We start from the raw sequence: 16304 nt of genomic DNA, 5'->3' as shown, positions 1-16304 counted from the left end.
TATTTGTGATATTGAGTTGCTTTACGGGTATTGTAAAGAAACTCAGAAATCTTATTACTAAGAAGTCCACATACATAAACTCTTAAAGATAAGGAAATAAGGAGAAATATGCTAGGAACCAAAACTGCTTCCTGTTTACTGGCCAAGTGAACGCTCTTGAAACACAGGAAGAAAAACGTGTCACAAACCGAGGCCCTACACAGGCTGCTTGGCTAACTCTTTCCCGCGACTACGCTGTGGCAGGGATGTGCCAGTGTAGGGTATTTCCGATTTGGAGCATTTAAAGTTCTTTTATTATCCACCTATTCTGCCTGTGGTTTTCTAGCTTTTCAGAGAGGAAGCATGGACAACAGTTCCTTCTTCACCGGTACTGCAGTCCTTCCATAATGCAGAATTCAACTGCATAGACACTTTCTCCTCACAGCCTTTGTTGAAGCCCAAAGAACCAGACTTGGTGAACCCAGCCAGGGCTTTCCGTGTTTGTGCTTCAGCTGTAGTTCGAATTCTAATAATCTGAACCCAGTGTGTACCTTAGTGTGTAAGAGTTAGATTATTCTTTCCTGATTACCACAATCTGAAGCTTGGGATTCTGGATTTCGGAGGGAGGGAGGGAGGGAGGGAGGGAGGGAGGGAGGGAGGGAGGGAGGGAGGGAGGGAGGAATGGAGGGAGGGAGGGACGGACGGACGGACGGACGGAGGTAGAGATGGAAAGAGATGGAGGGGTGAAAGAGATCGTTATCAACCTATATCCTAAATTTTCTCAGTTCTGAATAGCTGATAAAATTCAGATGAAATATTTTATTTCATCCTTTTCTCATGTGTATTTGAATTTATTTTTCTATGATATATAATATTGTTTTAGCTTTTAAAATATTTTTATCCTTTGAAAATTCCATATGTGCATACAATGTATCATGAACATACCCGCCTCTACTTCCCCCGCTTTGACACTCCCTAGGCCCTCCCAGCACATCTTCTCCCAATCTTATGTGGGATCCACTGAGTCCAATTAGTGATTCGTGCTGCACATGGATGCGGGACTTTCCACTGTCTTGCCCGATCTACCAGGGACCACAACCCCAAAGAAAGTATTCTCCTTTCCCCAGCACCCATCAGCTGCCAGTTCATCTTCCTTTCAAAACTTGTCCTCCCAGAGTCTTGGTCTCACATCTTCTCATCTCAGAGTTACGACAACCTCCTTTTCACTTGTCCCACCCAGTGAAGAGCTCAGAACCTTCCTAGCTACCTCAACCCCATCGTACCCCTTCCTCTCAAACTAAGAGACCTGCAGTCTCTTGTGTCAACATGGCTGTTCCTTCCCTTTTCATCTTTCCTACCATATTTCAAAGGCTCTGGTTAGAGAACATTAAACTTTAATATCTGGTGGCTTATGAAGCTGAGTGGATCCTAATTAGTAAAGAAATCATTATCTAAGAATTTTATTTCCTTTCAGAATTTCTATTCAAAGCTGGGGAGGAACCTTAGCACCAGGGACCTTGCCTTCCGTGTGCAAAGCTCTGGTTTTGATCCTCAGAACACAGTATAAGAGTCAAACTTAAAGACTCACATCCCATGACTTGGAATGGACCTCTGTCCCTGCCCTTGAATTTATAGACTGCAAGATCTGTAGTCTCTATTTATAGCAAGTTCCCATCTGGTCCAGCTCCCAGGGTCATCATGAAGGTGAACAAGAGGGAAGCACAAGCATGCAGGTGATACACAGGCAAAGGGGACCATGAGAACATGGCTGGAAAATTCCTCCTAGGGAGACATAAATGCGGCAGGTCCTCACCTCGTGACTCGTGGAACTCCAAGGTGACGTGAGCATCAAATCCGAGGCTGAAGTAATTATTGAAGACATTCAGAGGAAGCTGAAAGGATAGACAAATGTGGTGTTGACATTGTTCACAGCCAACTAGAAGACACCAACCTAGGCCCAACACCAGACCCTATCTCTGGGACAGCCTGTGGGACACAGGTCAGTCACATCTCACCAGAGATGTTTATGGACAAGACACAGAGGCTCTTGAGTTAACTCATTAATGAAAGCTCAAATCAAGAAATCTCACAAGTCATAAACCATAAAGGAAAGAAGAGACACAAATACAAACTACTAAGCAAGAGTCATCCCTGTGCATGGGGCAATAAGCTGGGGGGTTGCTCGTTTGTAACAATGAGCTACAAAGAGAGATTGATTCCATGAATTTAGAAAATGGACTCGATTGCTAGATCCATTCTAATTTCCCTAATCAGTGGATGCGCCTTTTTCAAGAGTTTTATATTCAATGCATAAATACTGCAGCCTGAAATAAATAATTGACATGTAATCTATTTTGAAAGTGGTTTTTGCTGTTTTCACAAACCTTAATATAAAAAATAAAGCAGTGAAAGCCATTTGATTTGTATCAACCATTGCTGACAGAAAGAAAAACAACAGCCATATATGTCATATATATGTATGTGTGTATGTATATATACATATATATATATATGAAATATATAAAGATATAATCCAGATTCCCACTTGGTTAGACCTGTATCTTTAATATGACAACCATACAATCATACAGAGAACACATAATTCTTTTTCTCCTGTATTCTTTGAGTTCCTGGCTTTTCTTGTGAGCCACTAAGAAAGAATGCCATGAAGCCTGAGAGCCCCGACTGAAATTGCAAACATGATGTCATCTAAAAGCTTCAGCTCAATATGAGAGCAACCAGAATAGCACACAGAAAGTGCAAGAAAGGAAAGGTTAATCCCCCACATTTCTCTCCATGGCTCAAATGCAGGATAAATACAAATTTAAAGAGGCAACTTCCCTAGATAATTGTCAGGTTTATGTCCCAAACTGAATTGCACCCTTTCGCCATTAGAAATATGTGTTGAAACCTTCAAAGTTTCAAAGTCATTTGTGTGTACATATTTCTTACTGATCGGGAAGATTTCCTGGTAAGCTGCAGGGAAAACATTAACCCATTCAAAGAGGGCTGAAGAGGACAGCCTTGATGTTCTGTCTCTGATGAAGAGAAAGGAGGACCCTGCATTGAAACTCCTAAGACTGAGCCTTGATGTGTCAGGAGCTGCATCAGTCCTTAGAATTGGTTTCAACAGACTATAGAGTGGAGGAACTCAAGCTACACAGAGATGCCAAAACCATTTCTAACTCTTCTGGCTTCATATTTGAGAATGTCCAGTCCCTGTACTTAAACAAAACTCCAGCCCTTGTAAGGACAGCATGGTGACTGTGCCAAAAGCACAGAAAGACTCTACCATTTATATTACTTTGGCTCCAATTCTAACCCGTGTCTTAGCAGCCGCTGATAGCTAAGGAAAACATCTGGTCACAATTCCCTAAGCAATATCCCAATTTAAGTTTGTTTTTAAGGTATTCACATTTTCCAAGAAAATGTGCCCCAATTTTCTACATATCCCCAAACTCCATTCCCAAAGCCCTTTAATTATCTGGATTGACGTTCTCTGGCTGCATCAAGAAGTCTTTCCATTTCTCAAGCGTTTTGGAAAAGAGTTAAATTGTAGGCCCCGCCACTCCACATTTAGCAGAAGGGCCTGAAATTTTCCACTTCCATAGAAGGAACCCCTCCTTCTACTTCAGTGGTTTTCTATCCGATCTCAATTAAGTCAAATAAATAGTTAAAGGAATCACATATGCTTATGTTTAAACAATGTTCAGTTGGGAACTCAGTTTCAAGGGAGCAATCCTGATGTCTAATGGAAGATTTATTAACTTCGGGGGTGGAGTTTAGATGAAAAAAAAAAAACAAAAGAGATGAGGATATGGTTAAGCCAAACATAACGCTGTGTGTCTAACATCATTGTCTAGGACTGCAGTGGACAATAACCGTGGGCTCGGTGGATGGATCCAAACTAGCAAGGATGCTACTTGAGGTGCAGGTGCGGGGGCCTCATCCCTACATTAACTTACTCAATGTCTCTGAAGAGAGACATGATCTTCATCCTAACCAGTGTACCAGGAGACTCTTAAATCTACAAAATGGCAGGCCCAGTATTACGGAAGAAAAGCAAGGATTTACTTGAAGGATATGTCTATACAGTGACAAACCAAGTTACTCAGAGATCTGGGGCAGAACTTACACTCAAGTGCTGAAGCGAGGCTACGCATTATTTACAACAATGGGCTTGGTTTGGGTTAGGTTGGTTTTTTTTTTTTTTTTTTTTTAACCATAAAAGCTCACTCACCAAAAGGAAACACCAAGACAGACTACTTCTTTAGGCCATCTCAAGCCCCAAGCAGATGAGGCAATTGGGCTACAGAGAAGGGCTGTTTGATGTCAGGCCAGCAAGGTCTAAGGTTTCCCTCCTCCTGGAAGCACATGTATGTGCTTAAGAACATACATGTATTCCACCTCCTTGTAAGCTGCATGCTTCTAGCTCAAGAGATTAACAACTGTTTACATGCTTCCCTAGTGTGGAGCTGAGACAGAGGACAGGTCCCTGAGCTCTGGACAAAGGATAACATCTGAGCCCTGACGGGTCTGTGGGGAGGGATCAGGTGGGGAGGTGGTGACAGTATACCCAAAGCCTTAAGAGCCAGAATCCCAACGCTATCTTGTTATCATCTGGAAGGCAGGAGCCCATGAATGTGTCTTAAGGAATGTGTGTCTTATTGTGTTCTATCAGTGGGAGAAGAATCAATCAATCTCCTCTCTCTCAGTTTATTACTATTTTTATTTATTTGTATGCATGTATGTGTGCCCGCATTCATGCAAGCGTCTACAGAGGTCAGAAGAGGATGCCAGATCCCTTGGAGCTAGACTCCCAGGCAACTGTGAGCCACCAAAGCCAAGAGCTGGGAACTGAACTTCAGCCCTCTGTGGGAGCAGTAAGCTCTCTCCACAGCCAAGCTGCCACTCTGGCCCCCAAAGGAAGAACTTCTAACCTTACACACGCCATCTTCAAGTTCTTCTGGTGGCAAGTCCGGGTTTCTCTCCACATGGAGGTTCCAGCGGTCCAGCTGTACAATAGTCCCATCTTCCACCTGGCACAAGATCTTAGAAACAGGCTCATCGGTGTAGCCCTGAGGACAGAATCAGAGCACAGACTCTTGCTGTCTGGATCAGAAAGCCACAATCAATGCCATACCAAAGCAATTCAGAGTCAGTCATAATCCTGCTGGTTTTAAAATGCAAAGACTGGAAGAGTGAGCTATTTTACCCATTTAGGTATGTTAAGAAGAACACTTAAAAGAAGGTCAAATGCAGGAACTAGCTTTGCCTGATCTAAGCGAAGGCACCAAGAACCAGCGGGTGTGGGAAAGAGAGGGAGCGTGAAGGAAGACAGAAGGTCCTATCTCATTCACCAATCCCTGATCTTGTGTTGGGATGGCACCAGCTGCGGCCTGAGACAAGTCAGGCCAGAAGCAGGGCTGCTGAGAGCTCTGCTCTTCTGGAGAGCTGTTAGTGACAGCTTGGTTATTCAAGGTTGCTGGATTTGAATAGGAGAAACTGACATAAGTAATAGGTTAGTTGTTTCATGTAAGAGTCTTTGTTTTTGTATCAGCTACTGACAAAGAAAAAGAAGTAAAGCAAAATATAACAACAACAAAAAAATACTTTGATAGGTTAATTCTTCTACAGGGTCAGCTCAGTGTCTGCCATGGATCTGAAGATCACTGTCCTACAAAACGGAGGCCAGGCAATGAGTGGCCTAATAAGAGGATCTTAGAAAGTTGACAAGCAAACATGTTAGTGTCTTTTAGAATTATTTTAAGCTAGGCAGCAGTGGCTCACGCCTTTAATCCCAGCACTCAGGAGGCAGAGGCAGGCAGATCTCTGTGAGTTCGAGGCCAGCCTGGTCTACAGAACAAGTACCAGGACAGGCTCCAAAGCTACACAGAGATATCCTATCTCAAAAAACCAAAACAGAAAAGAAAAATAAATAATTTATTCTCCCAGTATTTCCTACATGTATATAATGTATTTTGGTCATACCCCCACTCCACCACCCTGCCATTCTCCTTTCACTCCCTCTGACCCTCCCTCTTCCCAAGCCCCTTTCTAATTTTCATGTCTTTTTCCTAATGGTCCACCGAGTTTAATTAGAACTTCTCAGATGTGGGGTGATTAGCTGGAGCATGAGCTTATTTACTAGGGACTACATCACTGAAGAAAAACTACTGCCCCAAGCAGCTTTTAATACTAATAGCTCCTGGGCTGGGTGTGTTAGTAGCTTCTTAAATATTAGTACAGAAAGATAAATATACACACAGACTAGTCAGTTAGTGACGGGGACGGGGGCTTCCCTCACAACCTCCAGAGAATGAGTCAGCAGAGGAAGGGCAACAGGACATACTGAAATCATCAAAGCAACAACAACAATGATCAAAAAATCTCCACATTCAAAAGCCGTAGTGCCTGTCTCAAATAATAGGTCTGAAGTCTACACCAGATTTGCAGTTATGGCCAGGGCTAAGGGTTAGGGTGACTACAAATCTGCACGATTGTTTCCCATGAACACGAGGCCAGTCCAACAACCACCCTATCTGTGTACTAAGGATGTGTTTGACTCATATAAGACTCCCTCCCTCCTTTCAGTTTAAACTGAAGAAGCTACAAACAAACAGGCAGCTTGAGCCCCATGTCTGACTTGTTCCTGGGGGATAGCAGTAACCTACTGCTTCTACCAGTGAGCACCGAGTGGTCTGGGGGTGTGGTTTGCTCCTCCATGGTAGGAGCAGCCACCTCCAGTTCTTACCCCTCCCCAGTTGAGTGTCCGAGCCAGGTCATTCCCAGTCCCCAGTGGAAGCACCCCCACAGGAGGCTGTGGGCTCAGCTGCAGCTCATCCAAGATGGAGAGGATCCAGCCCACCTACAGACACATGGGGGACCAGAAGAGAGAAAAGAAAGACAATAAGTCACCAAGAAAGAACCTCCAAGAGGAGGCTGGAAAGGTCAGAATTCTTAAACCGCATGTTTAATCCAGCCATCAGGGAACAAAAAGTCAGCTTACTTCAAGTGGTTTCAAAATGGCCAACCCTTTAATAGGAAAAAGACCGCTTTATGCATGCTCTATTATATAAGCAAACTGGGACCCATTCATCTGCATGTTTATCTAGATATGCACTTTAAAATGTAGGAGAATTTAAGGCTATTTAGAGGGGTAATATAACGGAGCATCAGAGAGAATATAAAACTCAGAATCAGACTAAATGTTAACCCTGGCTCAGAGAGGCCGCAGAACCTTAATTTTAAATTGCATAACTTCATTCATCTGATTTTCAAAATGAGATAATGATACCCACCTCACAGGACCATTTACATCTTAAACAGCAATGCATGTACAGACCAGAACCTTGTCTACGGCCCGTGTGGGCACTCTTTAGATGACAACCCTCCACAGCATCAGTTTAGAAACTCCTAGTGTTTTCTTAACTGTTTCTATATTCTCTTTACTGATTCACTAAGAAAACATAATTATGCAAGGATGTAGCATCTAATATAAATTTAGGCAGAAAGTACATATTTGCAGACTAGAATCACATGTTCCACTTAACCTTTGTTCTAGGAGAAATAATGCTTTGAATATAGCCGTATTACAATTTAGACAAACAGCGCCAAGCCCAAGAGTAGCAAAAAGAAACCTACAAATCTTCATGACATCACACAGACCTATGTTCCGTAGGTCCCCCAAGAATTTTCAGCTATGGCTCTCACAGCGCAACTGCACTCAAGAAGAGATGACCTCTAAAGTGACCGCTTCAGTTCCCCATTGCATACTAACCAATTTTATCTTGATTTAGAAGAAAAAAAGTCTTGATATAAACTACAGAATTCTTGGCCTACTCTTCAATGATAGATGAACTTTATTATCTCACTGATAATGAACTTCATTCAAGAGCTCAGCAAAATAGTGACATATCTTTATTCTGTACTTATCTGAGTGTCACGATTGTTTTAAAAACAACATGCTAGCAGTGCATTTAATGAGCACCACCAACTACACGCACAACAGAGCAGAGCAACTGAAACAAAGAGATTAATGAAGTGAGCTATGCTAGATAAAACAAAATGGCTGCCCTCTAAGTTCACACTAATAAAAGATGGTACACCGATTACAATCTCCATGCTATCCTCAAGCAAAATTATTTAACAAATTACATTATTAAACTTCAAAATGTCAGGATGAAGTCGTTAATAGTGTTAACATAAAAAGACTCTGTAACATAGTTTAATTTTAGTTTCCACTTTATAGGAGTTGAATGGTGAAGTGACATTAGTATTGTGTCATTCATACATTAGAACTGCCATTCATAATTAGGTAAGACTGATAATACCAGGTAGTGAGGCGAGTCTCTTTACTGCTGCAGAGTGATAAGTTTTCACAAAGAGATGAGCATAACTGGGCATGCTGGCACATGCCTACAGTTCCAAACTCCCCAGGAGGATGAGGGAGAAAGATGGCAAACGAGGCTAGCCTAGGCAATGTATGAGACCCCATCTCAAGACAAAAGAAAATAAGGAGGTGTCTGGGCTATTGATCAATGGTAAATCACCTGCTAGGCATGCCCAAAGCCTAGGCTCAGTTTCTAGCACCACAAAAATTAATAAACAAATTGATAATACTAAACTCAGTTCTAAAAATGGCCTGTCTTAGAGGCAGCAATATGTGATTTTTGGCATCTCTGGAACTAGAGAAAGCTCAGAAACATGACGCAAAGACAGGTGTGGTAACACTCATCTGTAGTCCCACTTATCCAGGAGCCTAAAGCAGGGAGGATTGTTCAAGCTTAGGAGTTCAAGACCAGCCTGGGTAACAGACTGAGAGTAATTCCTACCTCAGAAAAAGAAAAAGGGGGGAAAAACAGAAGAAAAAAAATGTTGAATCAAATCCATAATAACCTGCAGATTTTTCCCCTACACCAAATTTTTTCACAGCAAATGCAGAGGCAGAGAGAGAGTAGCTACAACTCCATCTGAATCCCTTTCTCCTCTGAGGCATCCCAGGATGTAAGCCTAGCTATCCACCACCACGGAAGCCAGAGGCACACCACGGCATTCACTAAATGTAATACACTAAAAATACAGCCTCTTGTAAGTGTCATAACTCACTCCTGGACCATTCTTCAGTTGTGACCTGGGTTTCTTTGGCTCTTCTTGCACACACAGTCCCAGTCAAGTGTTCCAGATGCTAAGTCAGTTCTCACGGCTATATTAGATATCTTTCGGATGCGACTGAAAGTCAGCTCTCATGGCTGTGTTAGATGTCATTTGGGTACCACTGAAAGTCAGCTCTCATGGCTGTGTTAGATGTCATTTGGGTACCACTGAAAGTCAGTTCTCATGGCTGTATTAGATGTTGTTTGGGTACCACCGGAAGGACCACTAAACACAACTAGGGCTGAAAGTTCTAGGAAGCAAGTGGAAGGTCACCAAAGAGGGCACAAGCATCCAGGATGCTCAAGGCACACACACAACACAGTACTATGAAAAACCAGCTCTGTTCATATGCAATAGAACTCAGAAGCTAATTCAACAACCAATCCAGAGAAGAAAAATGGGAGCTTCCCTAAAACTTCTCTGAGAGATGGTCATTCACCCTCCTCTTTTCTGACTCAAATGTAAGTAGGAAATTGGTCTTATTTTTGGTGGCCTATGTCTCTGTTTCCTCTGGGAAGGTAGTTATATTACTTTACACTTACGACAACCGATTTTACTCTAAACACAGCAGTGACAGAGGAAAGATGTGAGAACGACGTATCTTCTTGGTCCATCCACAAAACACAAAGTATCACAGGTGAGGTAAAGGCTCAGAGCAGCCTGCCTCCAGATCTTAGAGGGACTCTGGTTTGCCCTCAATAATAAAGAGGAATGAACACACCCCCTGCTGGTAGGAGGCTGAACTGGCGCCAGTGCCTGCCCTCTAGACCAGAAAGGTTGGATGGGACGGAGTGAAGATGACTGTGGTTTGTTATATCTGGAAGAAACTGAGAAAGACTCTGACTGGCAAACAGACCAACCACCGCCCAGTAACCCAGGACTGTCTTTCCAGCATGGGAGCCTTCGCTACCTACAGCAAACACAGCTCAAGTCTGATAACTCTTAAACTGCTCTGTAATAAGGAAAAGAAACAGAGATAGGAAGTGAAAAGCCAACAACCGCCTCTGAACATGAGCCTACAAAGAAAAATTCTAAATCACTGGAAGGCTCACGCCAAAGGGATGGGAAAGTAAGAGGATTAGCCACAAACCGCAAAGTTCCAAATGACTTTGAGAAGCGTCCCATGACTTCCTATGATGAGTGTACAGTTGCCAATCAAACCTTCTTAGGCTCAGCTGCTGTCTGCTTTCTCAAAAAGAGTTTCCTAAGAGCTCTGTTTGATCTGCGCTCAGCTCCACACCAAGTGCTGGGGGCCTGAGGATTTCGTACCCTCGTCTCCAAAGGACTGAGCATAATTCTTCAGACATGCACACAAAGACGTTGTTACTTTACAAACTGGATGTGCGTGTATTATTTATGGGCCTGTACCTGTTTGTGCCTGTGTGTATGTGTGTATCCACATGCATGTGTACATGCGCCTGGATGTATGTGTGCATGTGTGTATTTCAATGATCAGATCATTTTCCTTGACTCCGAGCAGGCCACCTTGTATTTCATCGCTATTGTCCTCATCAAATGACATCATATGCCTTTGACAACACTTTTATTGTCTTGCTATTCTCATGGATGCCCACGGTCACACAGATGGCTCTCTGGCTGAGGTGAACCAGCATCTACCCTTGGAGCAGTCCCAAATGGTTTTGGTTTATTTCCCCCCCTTTTCAAGAAGTAGGCTGTTACGACTCAACATCCAGTTGCCCAGAAGGTAGCTCAGCATTGGGTCAGAGGGCACGGAATCAGAGAGAGACACTGACATTGTCATGGAGTTCCGGTGGGCACTGGAGTAGACACGTCACTCAGCACACTTCTTCCTCGTCTGTAAAACAGAGAGCGACTGCACCTGCCCTTCACTGTCGTTTCTCTATTGGGCATGGAGACTGCGCTCTGAGCAGGCCTGACAGGCAGGAAACGCAACCTACCATTAACGGCTATACCCAGCTGCGCTTGTCTTCCCGGCCTCCCACTGCACCAGTGAAGGTCACTTCCTAGAAGCAAAAGGAAGAGGAAATCTTCCCTCTACTCTTCTTTTTTTTTTTTTTCTTTTTTTTTTTTTTTCGAGACAGGGTTTCTCTGTGGCTTTGGAGCCTTCCTGGAACTAGCTCTGTAGACCAGGCTGGTCTCGAACTCACAGAGATCCGCCTGCCTCTGCCTCCCAAGTGCTGGGATTAAAGGCCCCTCTACTCTTCTTGAAGGAAGTTGAGCCCTACACTTGACCATCAGACGCCTCGCCCTCGTCTGCCTTTAAACCACAGAGTCTGTCTTTTGCAAACTATAAATAATACCAGAAGCCAAGCTTCCCTGTAACAGGAAGAGGCCCTTGAGAAGAGAAGGATACAAATATGCCACAGCAGAAGGAGAAATGAAGGATCTTGGGCAATACCCTATGTGCTTGTCCTTATAAAAATAAAACAAAATTACATAAAAGATCTTGAGGTTCCAGAGATTTTTTTAGGGGCTGGGGCAGAGTCTGCCCCCCTGGTTGTAATCAGAGGCCTTCTGTTGCCATGACCCCAGAAATAAGATGATAAGCTTTCACCTAGGCTCTCCATTTTATTGAGCTTTAATGTTCCCCCAAACTATCTGTGCTGACCTGCTAGCACTTCTCCAACTCATTATCTCATTCAGTGCAACAGACAGTGCTTAATATACTTTCCCCAAACCAGTGGAGAAAGTTATCCTGATTGAGCCAAAGCATCTCCAGCTTGCAGAGTTCCGCCTTCCCTTCATCAGGACCAGCAGGACTGGCAGATTGAGAACACCAGGTCCTCCCACCTCGCCTCTTGCCTGAGCAGGCACAGCATTGCAAGAGCAGCTGGCCAATGCTGCCACCACCTGCCTGTTCTCCGCTCTTGCGGTCGCAGAAGGACGCCGAGGAATATCTGCCTTCTGCTGTGCGCTGACATCAGATGGGACTGAGGGGTGCGGGTGACAGTGAACTGGCATTTTCCTCTAATAGAACAGGCATACACTGGCTGTCTTGTATGCAGCAGAATAGAGTGAAGGACACAGGTTTCGGGAGACCAAGGGAGAAGGACAGTGACCTTCCTCCACTCTCAAAGAAAAGTAAGGTGCTATATTAGACTCTGACAGGCACACAGTAAGCCTCAGCCCTCTGTATCTAGACTCTAGATCCTGGAGGTTCTGTATCAGGAATTTTAAACACTGTGGGCTAAGGTATTCGAGTCAGTATTCTGTCTGTACTGCAGGCACATGCTTTCTTCTTGCCACCGTTCACTAACAGTGCAGCTGCCCACACAGCAGTTCCATAGCATAGGGGTGATGCATAGTCTAGAGAGGGTTTGAGGCATACACAAGAATGCATGTAGGTTCCCCACACATGTGACATCATTTTACATCAAGGTTTGTACATCAGCCAGGTTGGTATCAAGGGGTCCTAAAACCAGCCACCCCTGGATGCCAAGGGAGAGCTAAATGATCCTTTTTCTTTCAACATTTTATATGCTTAACTTTTAGTTTATGAGCTTCATAAACTAAAGAAGTGTGATTAAAATTAAACCAGGGGAAATAATCAAGACAAAATAAAGTTTATTCATCTATTCCCTAATGCCGATGAATGCATGCTGAGGACCCACCACGTGCTCTATCAGGGGAGGGTGGAATACAGAGAGCCAGAAGCCAAGGGAGGAAAGGAGGCCCTGATTCTATAAGGAGCCCCAGTTGGGGTGCCTATAGCAGAAGTTACCGACTTCATGTATTCTTCCACGTGCAAGCCAAGTAACCAACACAGGGCACGGGCAGTGTGTAAAGACACGAATATACAACCTGGCCAAACAGTGATCACTTCTAGTTTCTAGGCTTTATCTCAGCCTAGGGATCAACGACGGAGCCACACCAGCTGACACACATCGATATGCCTAGGATGTGGGCAAACCAGTTGCAAAGAGACCACAGATGTACTATCTGAAGATGAAGCCACCAGCCACTGAATGGCAGAGCCACACTGGGTGTGTTGTCTATCTGCAATATCAGTCAGATTTCAAAGACACTGAAAGTAGCACACGAAAGAGTCACGGTACATTTATATCTTGCATGTTGGGGTGCTTTCTATACATTTCCAATGAAATATGACACAAAAATTGCCTAATTCTTTTTAATTTTCCTCTTAAAAATGCCTTCTAGAAATAGCCGAACTGCAAATACGGTTTAACCGCAATGACCCTGAACAGCAGTGTTCTGAGTTACTGCACCTCTGGCTTTGAGGAACCCTAGAGATCTCAAGAGTTGTCTTTGCAGGTTTACAACATCAGAGAAACAGTGGGAAAGCCAGCTTTCCGTATCTAGTTCCAAGTGCATTTGGGAAGGAGAGATCGCTCTCTTTCCCTTCCGTGTTTCATTAACATACAGTCAAAACAACCGATATCGAAGCCTAAAAACTTCTCCCCAAAATAATACAAACCTTCACGTGTTACATAACATGTCGCACACTTGACATGGCCAATGATTAACATGTCAGCAACAGCAGGAGCCAGAAACGTTCCATCTGCGACTCCTGCTTCAATCTTGCCACCACTTTATAGAATGCTGACAGCATCTGCAGCGATGGATGTGCTCCCTAACTGAAGGCTGCAGATCACATGTCAGAAATGGACCCAGCGCACTGAGAATTACACCCCACTTGCTTAAAGCTTGCAATTTTCCCTCGTGGATCCATTAGGCTGTCTCTTTATATAAATTCTGCCTCTGTGCAAAACAAAAAGTTTTACATTGCAGAGGTTGGAGAGATGGCTCAGCAGATTAAGGACCCTGGCTGCTCTTCTGGAGGACCAGGGTTTGGTTCCCAGTGCCTACACAGTAGCTCACAACCATCCATCCATATCCCCAGTTCCAGGGGAGTCAATGTCTTGGCTTCTGCCATCACCAAGCATGAACATGGTATACATGCGTACATGCAGGCAAAACAATCATACACATTAAAATTTAAAAAACTTCACATTCCAAACTGGCGATCACAAATGATAAACATTTCATAAACTTCATAGAACTTCACAATCACCTCATCTTAACATGGATAAAACATGAAGTAAAACTGAGTTTATATAGTAGCTAATTCAAGCTTTTGGTCTCACAGATGGGAAAAAACTGATGAGTCTATGAAATGCCCAGGATAAACATGCTGTTTTCATTTCAGACATGACAATTACAAGTGGCCATGAACTCTGAGCACAAATTACTGGTGCATTGTGAGTCAGAACAAGAACACTGAAGTTAGGAGCACAGATAAAGTCCCTATGAGGAGAAGGAGCCCAGCACATGAAGACATGCTCGGGGTTCTGTAGCGGTCATTGGTGGCGATGTGAACGACAAGAAGACAGCAGAGAAGACCACGCTACGCACGGCAGAGGAAGCAGTGAGGACAGCAGGGGACGTCCACAGATGCCAGTGCTGGGGCCGAATTTCCTGTTGGCAGTTCTCATGGCGTGACACAATTCTATTCACTGCTCTCAGTTTTCCTCTTTGTTCGTTTTGTTTTTTGTTTGTTTTTTGTTTTTTCCAGACACCCTATTGACATTGCTTTCTTGAAGACACCATTATTTCCTGGTCTCCAACAAATATTAATTGTCCAGTCTCCTCCTAAAGTTTATGACCGGCTCTGACTTGAAACTCTGTTTGCTGTTTGTTTTCCTGACAGAACAAACTTCTAACTTTTCTTCTATTCTATTTTTTTTTTTCAGTTTTCTTTGGGACTTTAGCTCGAGGATCATAACTATCTCACAAGGGTTGGGGTTTGGCTCTCTTCCTATCATAGAAGATTAAAATCCCATCCTTCAAAATATGTGCCTGACTGTGGAGAAAGTCAGTACTCTATTGACCTAACACTCAGTTTCATATCTGTATCTGCCTAGGAGAGAACACAACAAAGGGGTGAGGATGGGGGGACCAGCAGGAGGTGGATCCAGGGGGAACAGTGGATACAGGGGGTGGGTGAGGGCGATGGAGGTGGGATGTGAGATGCCCCAGTCAGGAAGAATCTGCAGCTTAGGAACCCTGAGTGGGCTCTGCGTGTAACTTAATAAAGAACTTGAGTCCACGTCCCCAGATATGCCCTCAGGTTCTGTCTAGCTGTCCCTGAGAGAGGAGAAAAGGGGAGAATGGGGAGCTGAAGTCATCAAGGAAGACAGAGACTCTAAGGTAAGGAAGATAACTGCGGCCACCTCACAATGAGTTTCACCTTACATTAAACATAGCCCACAAGTTGGTGATATGACGAAGAATATTCTGGATCTAGTACCAGAGGAGTCATCTGGATAGAATTCTTAATATAGGAAACTAATAAAATTGAATTCTAGGGTTGGAACTTGGAAAATGCTCGCCCAGCCTCACTGTGGCACACTGGGTGTGTTGAAATGAAAGACGCAGACAGCAAAGACTTTGCTCTGACTTTCCTCCGTGGCTCCCTCACGCTTCCCAGGGTGAGTCACAGAAATGAGAACTCCTCCTCACTGAGGGGGCTCGAAAGCTAGAACCCCTTGCCCTAAAGCAATCGATGGAGTTTAAAAACACAACTCTAATTTTCCCCTGCCTTTCTGCCCAGGAGCCAGCCAAAAGTTCTGATCTGCCTCACCTGACAGGAGAGCAGAAGACCCACATGCAGAAGGGGTCGTGCCCCACTCCAGGGAGGAGGGAAGGCTACAGAGTCCAAGCAGGATCTGAATAGGCATCCTTGCTGGGCGTCCCCCTCCAGCCCAGGACCAATGGTCTTCAGCAAATCTTAGCAGAGGAGCAATTCATTGTTCCTACATCTTTAAGTCCTCAGACTAAAGCACCCCTTGTCAATAAAACTTGGATTAAATAAATCCGCCACAATTTTCTCTGCTTGTTTGTCGTCTGCTCTGGACATCAACTGGGACCCTGAGAGTAGAAAGAAAGGGACCACGACCTTTTCACTCTGTGCTAACATATCGCCAACAGGACCTGTAAGCACTACAGAGTTAGCAGGCATTGTGGGAGGAAATCTATCACGAAATACAATTAGGGTAAGACGGGATGATGTTGTCATCTTCTGCTGCGAAAGACACCAGGATCAAAAGCAACTCGGGGAAGGAAAAGGTTTATTTCGCTTGTGCATCTCAATCACAGTCCATCCTTGAGAGATGCCATGACAGGAACTCAGAGAGGGCAGCAACCTGAATGCAGCAACCTGAATGCAG

General features: G+C 44.1%; 1 protein-coding gene across 5 annotated transcripts in view; it reads right to left on the bottom strand.

The window, feature by feature from the left end:
* Dgki (diacylglycerol kinase iota) overlaps positions 1-16304 on the bottom strand; it is a 459452-nt gene that overhangs the window by 192355 nt on the left and 250793 nt on the right. For all 5 annotated transcript variants that reach the window (XM_057763104.1, XM_057763127.1, XM_057763112.1 and 2 more), the window contains 3 exons: positions 6734-6847; positions 4920-5057; positions 1793-1871 (listed from right to left, as the gene is read on the bottom strand). In XM_057763104.1, the coding sequence (XP_057619087.1) occupies positions 1793-1871; positions 4920-5057; positions 6734-6847 (331 nt within the window). The remainder of the gene's footprint in view (positions 1-1792; positions 1872-4919; positions 5058-6733; positions 6848-16304) is intronic.

The sequence above is a fragment of the Chionomys nivalis genome, chromosome 1, assembly GCF_950005125.1.
Source record: "Chionomys nivalis chromosome 1, mChiNiv1.1, whole genome shotgun sequence".
Lineage (NCBI taxonomy): Eukaryota > Metazoa > Chordata > Mammalia > Rodentia > Cricetidae > Chionomys > Chionomys nivalis.
The sequence above is the reverse complement of the archived record's forward strand: the minus strand, read 5'-3'. Positions and strand labels throughout refer to the sequence as shown.